This window comes from Populus euphratica, unplaced genomic scaffold (genome assembly GCF_000495115.2).
Source record: "Populus euphratica unplaced genomic scaffold, PopEup_1.0 scaffold96.1, whole genome shotgun sequence".
Classification (NCBI taxonomy): Eukaryota; Viridiplantae; Streptophyta; class Magnoliopsida; order Malpighiales; family Salicaceae; genus Populus; species Populus euphratica.
This window is the reverse complement of record NW_011499978.1, coordinates 260,912-271,864: the sequence shown is the minus strand read 5'-3', so window position 1 is coordinate 271,864 and position 10,953 is coordinate 260,912. Positions and strand designations below refer to the sequence as shown.

General features: G+C 32.0%; 1 protein-coding gene across 1 annotated transcript; it reads right to left on the bottom strand.

Annotated features, from left to right (window-relative positions):
* Nucleotides 1–5,093: 5,093 nt before the first annotated feature.
* On the bottom strand, nt 5,094–10,662 carry LOC105139628 (growth-regulating factor 4-like). Its single transcript, XM_011046128.1, has 4 exons — nt 9,730–10,662; nt 8,353–8,707; nt 5,708–6,111; nt 5,094–5,486 (listed from the first exon to the last, which is right to left on the bottom strand). The coding sequence occupies exons 1-4, from the start codon at nt 9,983–9,985 to the stop codon at nt 5,479–5,481; spliced, it is 1,023 nt and encodes a 340-aa protein (XP_011044430.1). The 5' UTR covers nt 9,986–10,662; the 3' UTR covers nt 5,094–5,478.
* Between the last annotated feature and the right edge of the window lie 291 nt (nt 10,663–10,953).

Sequence of the window (10,953 nt, the reverse complement as noted above, 5' to 3'; positions counted from 1 at the left end):
ATACATATATATTATGATTTTTTATTGTTATTCTCAAGTTGGGTCATGGTTAATTTTTATAATTTAGCATATATAAAATATTATTTATTATTAAAAAATGAATGACAGGTGTTACCTCTACAAATATATATGGTTACGTTAGCATTTTTTAGTTAGCAGTTGAAACTTTATATAACGATCAAACACTAGTTTTCATGACGGTGCATGAATTGTTACGACAACCTTTCTATCCTTGCACAGCTCGTGTGACTAATGGACCTCCCGTTTAGCATTGATGATACATTGTTTTTTTCTTTTTTATCTCTCCAACTTAATTTTTGTTCATTGTCTTGCAAATTTTCAAAGCATTCCTTCAATTTATTTTTCTTTCAAATTTGATCTTTATTATTTTTATTATTATTTATTTTATTTGTCAAATTTGATTCTTATTATTATTTATTTTATTTGTCAAATTTGATTCTTATTCTTTTGATTTCTATTTTTTATTTTTAATTATTTTCTTCATTGAATTTATTTTTAAATTGCATCTCTTGATATTTTATCTCATTTTATTTTTATATTAAATTTGATTCTTATTCTTGTAATTATTATTTGTTTTGTTTTATATGCTTTTTCCATCAAGCATGCTACAAAAGAGATTTTAAGAAGTGTGAGAATTTTCACCGAATCAAAATCAATAATGTAAATTTTAGCTATATGTTCTCTTATTATTATTATTATTATTTAAGAATGTACATATTTCTTTTTCTTGGTAAATAGAAAAATATGAGTAAATATGAAGATTTGAGGGAGATGTTATACTAGACTAGTGGTCCATGGTCTATTTGCATTTCTCTTTTATTAAATGGAAGATAATTAACATGTGGAAGAGAGTAGTTTATGAGTTAGATAGGTGATTTGTGTTATATTGTAAATCAAATTAAAAAAATTTAATGTAAAAATTAATTATATTTAGTTGATGATAATATTTTTAAAGGAATAAGAAAAATTCAAGACCCATTTCTTTGATTTGAATGAGTTGAATAACTTTGGTTAATTTAATGATATGATTAAAGAAAGTGAACAACAATACAAAAAAAATCAAGAAAAAAAACACCAATGACTAATTGAAAAAAAATAAATGTTTGTTAATATTATAAAAAGATACTTTCTAAACATTCTTAAAATATCTTAATAATCTTATTGTATAACAAATAAAAAATTAAATAAGAATGAAATAATTTCATAAAGTAAAATGAAAAAAAATATAAAGATCAATTACTAGTAAAGCAAACATTAAAAGATAGAATTGGAAAAATAATCATTTAAAAAAAACAAAAAAAAAACCTTATTTAAGTTAGTAGGTCAATTTCACGGCCTGATCATAAGACTGGGATAATCTCACAAAAAAAAAAAACAATGAAGATTAACTTTCAGACAAACTAAATAATAAAATATAAATTAAAAAAATAAAAAATATGGCAAACAAACTCAAATTAATCTAAGTTCACTTGACTACTAAGATATTGAAAACCACATATAAAAACAAAAGTAGAAAAAATAACAACTCAATAACCTAATGTTAAATAATGAAATTAAAAAAAAATATTTAAAAATATACATAAAAAACTAAAGTTAAATTAGGCTAATGCTCAAAATTCATCACCTAGGTCATAAAATCAAGATGACCTCTTAAAAGGTAAACATGAAATAAAAACAAAGCAAAATTCATAATCATTCAAAATTAAAAAACAAAATAAATAAGCAATCTAAATAATGAGGATCAAATCTATTATAAAAATTAAATGAAAGAAAATAATGAAAATCTAAATTGAAAAGTAAAATAAATCAAGTAAATGATTAAAAATAACAATAAATATAATGAGCACAAAATTAGATGCAAAAATTAAATAAAATAAAATATTGAGGGATAAGATTAGAAAAAAAATCACAAAAAAATAGTAATAAAAAAATAAATACCAAATTAAAAAAAAATGAAATGAGATGATGACAAGCACAATAAAAAAAATCAACTTAAAAAATTATTAAAAATAAAATAAATAGCAATTAAAAAAATAAGTAATAAATTTACAAATATAAATTGACAAGACATATTTTATTTAGGGTTAGCTAAAATTCAAGATGATAAAAAAAATAATTCACCAGAGGTTAATTGCGGATTTTTGTGCACATGTTTAACCATTAAGAAGAGAATAATGTGATACTTTAAAAACTATTGGTGGCATTTGATTGTTGGGAAGCACCACGCACCTTCTCTAAATAGCAGAGATGCCTCACTCGTTAGCATATATGTATTTTTATTTTTTTTAATCATATTTTTATTTTTTTAAAGATTAAACTCCTCCTTATTCAAATTAATAATAACTAGAAATAAAAAATAAAGGACAAAGAATCCCTTGAAAGTTAGTTTTAAATTTATTTTAATGATAATGAATTCATTACTATGCAATCAAAGTGTTAAAAGGCTGAAAAATCTTTAAACCCTAGTTTTAATACTAAAAAGATTAAAAAGATCATTTTATTTCAAAATAAACATTTTACTATTAAAATCTATCTACATAAAATGTGTCTTGCATTTATATATAAATCAGGATGAATGATGTCCTGCAAGTGCAAGATGTCAGGTGGAGGCTGGCTTGTCTTTGCTGCCTCTCGTGATCTCCTTGTCAAGCTCAAAAGCAAGTGGAAAGAGTCTCTATAATAGTAATAATAATAATAATAATAATAATAATAGTGATGTACCTCTCACTTCTTCCCTTCTGCAAATGCCAGCTAATTTACCATCACTGGGTAAAATTTAAAGTCAAAAAGTATACTAGCAAGTGGCGGTAAATAAAGTGGTGTATTGAATTGATTTTGCTCAGACTCTGTAAGCGCATGCAAGCCATGTTGGAACTCTGAGACGAGCTGCATTTTATTTCAAAAAAAAAAAATTATGATGTTTTTTGGGACCAATAGAAATCATGTAAAGTATTCAAAATGGAGTGATATTCTTAAAATTCTTTAAATATATCAATTTGAGTAGGCTTGCTTTCATGGAGGCTTGCTTTCATGGATGTTAAGTAATAATTAGGCTTGCTTTCATGGATGTTAAGTAATACGGTTAAAATATTGTTTATTTAAAATTTAATTATTTTTTGGTATTTTTAGAATATATTAATATAAAAAATAAATTTACAATTGAAAAAATATTTTTTAAATATATTATAAAAAAATACCTTGAAATGCAGTCTTTATTATACCTAGATGCTGTTTAATATTGTGATAACAATTATTTTTTAAAATGTTTCTATATGCTGTTTAGTATTGTGATAACAATTATTTTTTAAAATGTTTTTATTTGTGGGTACAATAAAATGATATTTTTTTAATTTTAAAAAAATTAATTTTGATATTAACACATTAAAAAGATAAAAAAATTTTAAAAAACAAGAAAAAATAAAAAAAATTAAATTTTTTAAATTTTTTAAAATATAAAAATAAACATGTCATTCAGATACAAGTCTGGATTGATTACATATATTTAAAAATAAATTCGCTGAATATGAATATTGAATCTTTAATTCAAAACAACAATAGGACTGTTAAATCAATTTTTTAAATTAGGTTTTTGTTTGTTTGTTGATGTCGTAGTTGAGGGTATGCACGGTAAAAGTAAGAAAAGAAAAGTAAAAATGGGAGGGCAGGGCAGGGGGGAAAGAGAGAGAGACAGTGACCCGACCACGTGAGTGATGATTAGATACCCTAAATAGCTAGCTGTCGTTTGGTGTGGGCCCCTTATCTCTGCACTCCCGACGTTGACGTCACTTCTCTCCCTTTTCCCAATGAGCACGCTCGCCCACATTTTCTTTTCTATTTTGTTTTTGGATTTAAATTATAACACTCCTCCAATTGAATTAAATCATCCCATGCTGAAATACTGTGTTTTTTCTCAAATATATTCAATATATCTCAGAAAGTAATATATCACTTTATAGATAATATATCATTTCATTAAGAAGTCAATAACATGATATAAGTTCTAATATCTCAGTGTATATTATTATAATATAATAATATAATTAATTTTTTATCCATGCAAGGAACAGCCAAATATCCCTAAAAAACTTTATTATTTTTCCTGCAAATTACATTTTTGTTTATAAGTTAATTAATCTCCTCTGCAGATAATCTACGGCCTGCTTAATGTATAAATAATAGAAAAATTCAAGATAAATTGCTCGATATTCTCGATTATGCAAGGGAAAAATAAATAATTAACTCGTAGTACGACTTTGCTTGAAACATGAGTAATTGTTAACATGTATAAAGATGGCAGCTATAGTTTAATCAACATTTCTTCTCTTTTTTTTTTAATTATTATTGTAAGTCATGTTTGGCGTTGACAGTTTAATCAACATTTCTTGTTTTTTTTTTTTATTATTATTATTGTAAGTCATGTTTGGCGTTGCAATAATTTGTGATTTTTTTATCTCACAGTAAGAAAATTATTTAAATTTACTTAGTTAAATAACTTTTATTTTTTATATTGTGTTCATTTATAAACCTTGGTTTTATATAAATTAAAAAAAAAAGTTACTTTTCATATTTTTTATATACTTTACATGCAAAAATTCAACCTAAAATAGTTTTGACTAAATATATTTTTTTAAAACAGTAATTAAAACTATTTTTTAAAATTATAATTACAAAAACTATCACACAGCACCAAATATACACATAATATATTCTGGTGCAAATGCACCACTTGCATCCTTAATTCTATAGCCAAAAAACTCAGTCTGGCGGTTGATTCAGTTAAAGGATATTCTAAGAAAAAATTTAAAAAAAAAATTTAAAATTTTAGTACTCTTCATAGAAAAACATTTTATGTAAATACAGATTATATATAGTTTAGAAAAATTAAGATACATTTCATGTATATATATAAGCCTCACTCTGGTTTCGCCGAATCACTCAGTTTTTGAATTGCCATGATAAATCATCCCAGTTTAACCAGAATAATTACAAGTCCAGATTTTTAACATTTAAAACCCTGCCAAGTCATGACAGGCTTGGTTTTGTTTCTATGCTTGATTCTGATGCAACATTGCCCTTAAATCTGAACAAATCTTGCCAGTTGCCACCCTAGGAGTTAAGGATAGAGATAGATAATGAAGGCAGCGATATCAGGATTACAAAAGCTGTTAGTTACATAAATGGAGCAGCTTTATTCAGTGTACCAAGGAGAACGTCTATCAAAACCAAGCTGAAAAAACTGCTACCCTTGATTCACTACAGCCACCCACAATGCTCCCCGTCTCTCAAATCACCTGTCTGAGTTTGTTTTATATCCGCAATTAAAACTTTGTGATTGCAAATGCAGCAGACGTTACACAACACATTAATGCAGAAAACCAACAAAAATTTAACACAAGTATGTGTTAATCTTTGGCCAGGACCACCTTTGGCTTTGTTTTGTGAATTCTTAGTGTCCTCTCAGTTATCTGCAGCCAAATATCCAGGCCTTGAGTTAGATAAAGATGAACATTACATGGAATTATATATGATCAACTTTTAAGATTACTTTTTATAGTATGGTTTTGAAAAATACATCAAAATAATATATTTTTTTTACTCGAGCACATATGGTCATGTCAAACATCACCAACACTCGAACACATATGGTCATGTCAAACATCACCAACATCACCTAAGAAAAGCTCACCTCGTGGAGAACGACAACTTGTGGAGAAGTCAGATGAGGCCATTGGAATGGATATCGACAGCTGCGTTGTGGAGAATGAGGTCTGGTTGGAACTATCATTCTCGAGGCCAGACCAGGCGTCTCGGTTTTGAGGCCACTCATCAAAGAAGGGTCGAAGAGACTGCCCATCCTGTTTCACAGATTCCCTGGTGGTGAAATCACTACTGAAAAATGAATGCTGGGGATGATTATTTTGCAACGTCGAGTTTTCAGTTGATTTCTCTGTGGGGAATGATGAGACTCTGGATTGCATCAAAGACCATGCACTGTCCAGCTGTGACTCTATCTGAAGACCCTTGTTGCTTCCTGAGGCTTCAGACAAGAAGCTATGCTCCCCACCTTCAGGCTTAAGTCCTTGAAGATACCTATTTTGGCATTAATATTACGAACTCAATAGAAATCTTCTTTTAATATCCATTTTGAACCCAGAAAACAGTTTCCCGAGAATAACTAAATCACGAAGAGAGTCAGCAATGCTGGTAGAAGAGGTGTCAATCACCTATGACAATATTGGTCTAGCTACAAGGCATTCAACATCTCACAAAAAAAAAATAAAAAAAAAAATCACATGTTCTTTGTACGGATAATAATAGAATTGCAACTATAGTCCTGTTTCTTTAGCCACATCCTCGTCTAAATTCAGTGTGGGATTTAGATGATTGATTTGTTTTCAGGGGGACCCCTAATTAATGTGACACAATAAAATGAAAGGAGACTTTTCTTACGCATGTCAGGAACCAGCCATGGGATGGTTCAGGAGGCTGCAGAGGGGGGATACGATTAGAAGGAAAACAACAGGAGCTAGGAAATAAACAAATTTTGGGATCCAAATACGAATAGCAGCATGCTAAGATGTCATGACACTATTACATTCATCTAAATTTCAGGTATGCTCATATCCAGCAGCCAGACAATTTCAACAGCTCAAAGTATTTACATCATTACATTGTGAGACCCGCTTTTGCAGCTTGACTAGCACAAAAGCTTCAAGTGAGTAAACTATGGTCAACAAAGAGAAAAGCATGGGAGAAGCTCCATGCTGATGCATAGAATTGTGTTGTACTGGAGAGGAACATGTCAATCTCTTTCAGGTTGAAAAATGAGGTGGCTAATATACAAAGGGTTCAAAATTCAAATCGACAGTTGACAATAATAGTTTATTGTTTTTGTTAAATTTAAAAAGAAAATTCTTTCAGATCAAAAGGAAAAATAGAGTAACAGAGAAAAAAACAAGAGACAGCACCTAGACAGAAGAAAAAAGCTTATCACAAGGGGGGGTAACATGTTATTGGCAGATAGTAAAGAGAGTACATTCACAGATGTCTTCAAGGATACATATGCAGGATAAAATTGTAAAGTGCCCACCCCACTTTTTCTCAGAAGATCCCAGGCAGCTAGCCAGTCTAACATTAATTTCTGCAGAACCCAGAAGACCCCTTCTATCTTTTTACCCTTTCGACAGAAACTTGAGAGGGTTAATAAGATGCCAAAAATTTGCATGCTCAAGACAATTCAGGGTGCTTGTCAGAATTCCACAACAAACTTAACAGCAAACACAGAAAGCCAAGAAACAGGCCTAAAGCAAAGACTCTTGACACTCTGTAAAAAGCAGATTTTGACGGCTGTTCTTACAGACATCAGGGCCCAGTTTATGCAGCACATCCATTACCTGGATCACAAGTCTTCCATACAATTCCTACCACGCAATTTATCAATGGGCCCAACATACATTTTCTGTAAACAGTCAAACAGATAAAGCTTTCCCAATTTCACAGGGAAACATGTCTGAATGCGAAAAAAGAACATAAAGCGCCTAGCAATGAAATCCACACATATTGCATACTTACACGCAGGATTGAATTACAAGCTCCAATCATTAGGCAGAAAGTCTGTTGTTTTGCATGAAGAGGTTAAAGGTTTATATATATGTATATATAAAAACATAAATAAAGACTGAGCCCTGTAGAACTATCTTCAGAACCACCCAAATTTAGGTAGAAACTGACAACTCTCTATACTCTAAAAATTTCAAGCAATCCTTGAGCATAAAATATCTGCAAAATTACCAAGCTAACCCTTCGTCTCTCAGCCATCTTATCATCCAGAGAGTGAAATTTATGCCCAGTGATAAGCTGAAGACAATTTCTAAAGGCTGTCAGAGTTGTTGGATTATTTTTCTGAGATACAGAATGTAAAGTAACAGACCAAAGGAAGATGAAGACTGACAAACAAAAATACATTCATTTCTGACAGTATTTCCTCTCCATCCCAGTGGACAACAGGATCCAGAAGTCGGAGCCCAACAGAAACATTAAATGTTTTTGAAACATTTCACCAACCAGATTACCATAATCCACAATCTACCTTCCAACAGGAAATGTGGTACGCATAAAAACCAAAATCTATAGAGTAAAGCATATATTTGGATCAAATTCTTTTCATTTCCTAAATACTGATTACTCTTATGATATGAAAAACATGACCTTGCATGCTTGAATAAACTCAGTGAATCATCTTTGTTATCTCATCTCAGAGTCTCTTATTCAATCTCCAGGTCTAAAAGCATCCAAAAAGGGCATAATCAATTAATAAAAGATCAATGATACCTGTAATCTTTGGTTGGGATTCCGTAGGGAACAGAGTTCATATGATAATATGATTGGTTAGTTCCAGAAGCAGTGCCCTGGGGATTGCTATATGTGTGCAATGGAAGGTTCTGGAAGCTTCCAGTTCCACTGCTGCTTCCTGTAACAGTCAGTGATGTCACGGTGGACGATGACTGTGTCATGGTTTGTGATTCCACAGGCTTTCTTGAACGGTTGCGGCCACGGTGCATGTGGCGCTCACAGTACTTGGAGTCTGGGTAGGCATCTTTAGAGCACCTCCACTTCTTGCCGTCAGTCCTCCTGCATCGACCTGGTTCCGGATCCACCTTCTTGCCATAGAAAGTGCAATAGCTCACTACAGAATCATACTGAAAATGTTATCCAAATCCAAAACTAGCAACTTCGTATCATCAATAAGACAAGCATGAGAGACACACAATGCCACATGTAATATAATATTGAACGTTGTGAACAATGAGAACATGATAGTTCATTATATTAAGAATGGTAAAACCTTTACAATCAGCAGTGTCAGAAATTGGTATAAAAAAGTGATATGGCATTTCATAATCAATACAATAACCATATCACACGACTAAAGAAATACTGAAGAGAGAATCAAATCAGTTGAAAACATCTTCTGATGTCAACAATTAGAAAAATAATGGTATCAAATACCTTGAATAAATAAAGTATAAAATCCTTGGAGAAAGTAGCAGGGCCATGGCAAGAAAAGTTTATATTAATACAGTGTACAAAACCAGTAGAAGATTGGCATTAAAATTATTATTTCTTTGAGAAATTCTGCAGAATTGGAAAAATGACAAATCTTTTGCCCTTGAAAGCTGATATATTGATCAAATAAGTAGAAAGCCACAAACCCCAACTGTGATTCAAAATAAATAAATTTCAGGTGTAAAAAGGGTGGTTTATGCTTTTTGGGAAGATTGAAAACAAGCAGTAAAACAAAACAAAAACAGAAGTTCAGGCAGATTTCAAATCAATAGAAAAGAAAAGCCCATCTTTGGAATTTTTACAATCCATATCTACCAGATCACAAGGAGGATACAGGAAAAAAATTATATTTATCAAAATAATACTTGATAATAAAGGAAATGCTTCTCAATGATAATCAAGAAAACAGCATAACACATGTAAACTTGAAAGTGCTTATCCAAAAACGAAAATGTATAAAATTGAAAAAAGAAAAACAAAAAAAAAATGGAAAAGGAAAAGAGCTCTAAACTCAACACGACCCCCTAATCAAATCAAGAAAAATCCAATGAAGACACTAAATCAGCAAACAATAAAAAGAAGTGAGGGTACACACAGATAAATGTAAATATGTGTGTGTAAGAATCTACAAAGCTGGCTTACTGGTGGGATGGTGGAAGAATCTATGAGAAATGGACTCAAAGCTCCTCTGAATAGGGAGCACAAGATCAGGTGGAACAGGCAGACCTGCCACCATGTACTTATAGATCAAAGCTTGATGTTCCAGTTCTTGCCACTGTGACACTGTAAATGGTGACCTCATTGTCATCACTCCTGTCCCCATTCCCCCAGCTGCTATCCCCGCTGCTCCACCACCCCCACCTTCAACCCCAACCCCTGCTGCACCACCACTATTCATATCCACCACCACCACTTCAATTTCTACTACCACTAGTACTGGCCACTAACAATATCGCTACTACTCTAGTACTTACTGCTGATCACTGAGTTAGCAGAAACCAAAAGGAAACATGGGCAGTGAGTGACAGAGATGAGGAGAAACATGGGACACGGATCAAGCTGTGTCTGAACCATTTAGTAAACAAGTGACTGTGTGTGTGTGTACGTAAGTGCACTACCGTATGAGTGAGTGTGGGCTGTTGTTGTGTTGGGAAAGGGGAGCAGTGTCTGTGAGGAGGGGATCCTTAGAGCCAAGTGTGGTCTAATTTTATTGGGGATGGGGAGGGGGCATAGGCCATTAATTGTAAAGCTAGCTGGCTAATTATTAGAAGGTGATTTTGCTATAAGATGATGTTGTTCCATCTTCAAGCAAGCCTGTCTCTCATCAGATGTATTATTTACTGTTCAGTTGTTGGGGGGCATGGAGCTTTTGTAACTTTTTCTCAAGAGTGTGTGTGTGTGGGTGTAGAACATGGAGCTACTTTGTACGGTTGTCTTGTAATTTTCTCTTCCTGTGAAAGTGATTGCCAACTGGAGAAAAGTATGAAACCCTGTCTAGTGCTTTGGGCAAGCTCTAGCCTAGAAATGGGGTGGTGATTGTATTTTCTGCTTTTCATTTTTTCTTATTTCTTGGAGAAGTGATCTCCACTACTCCCCCTTTCCCTGCCAGAACGTGGGTTTAATGGCTTTTGGACCCACAATAAGTTCAAGTGGTTGGCAAGGCCTCGGTTTTTTCTTCTCTTTTTTTCGTGGAGGAATGGTGTTTTAGGGCAGCATGCATCTCCCAGGTGGAGAGATGCCATGATTCGTCCTCCCTCCCTCCATCAGTTCTTCGTCAACAGAAACCAATATAACTATTTTAGATGATAAACCAATTACGTATGGCAATTTCTCAACATATCAAATTTTGTATTGTTCCTTCCAACA

Excerpts from the sequence above, each read along its gene's own strand:
- LOC105139628 (XM_011046128.1), bottom strand. The coding sequence starts at position 9,985 with ATGAATAGTGGTGGTGCAGCAGGGGTTGGGGTTGAAGGTGGGGGTGGT. Across the intron at positions 8,708-9,729 it reads ATTCTTCCACCATCCCACCA|TGAGCTATTGCACTTTCTAT; the intron begins GTAAGCCAGCTT and ends ATGATTCTGTAG. Across the intron at positions 6,112-8,352 it reads ATCCCAACCAAAGATTACAG|GTATCTTCAAGGACTTAAGC; the intron begins GTATCATTGATC and ends ATGCCAAAATAG.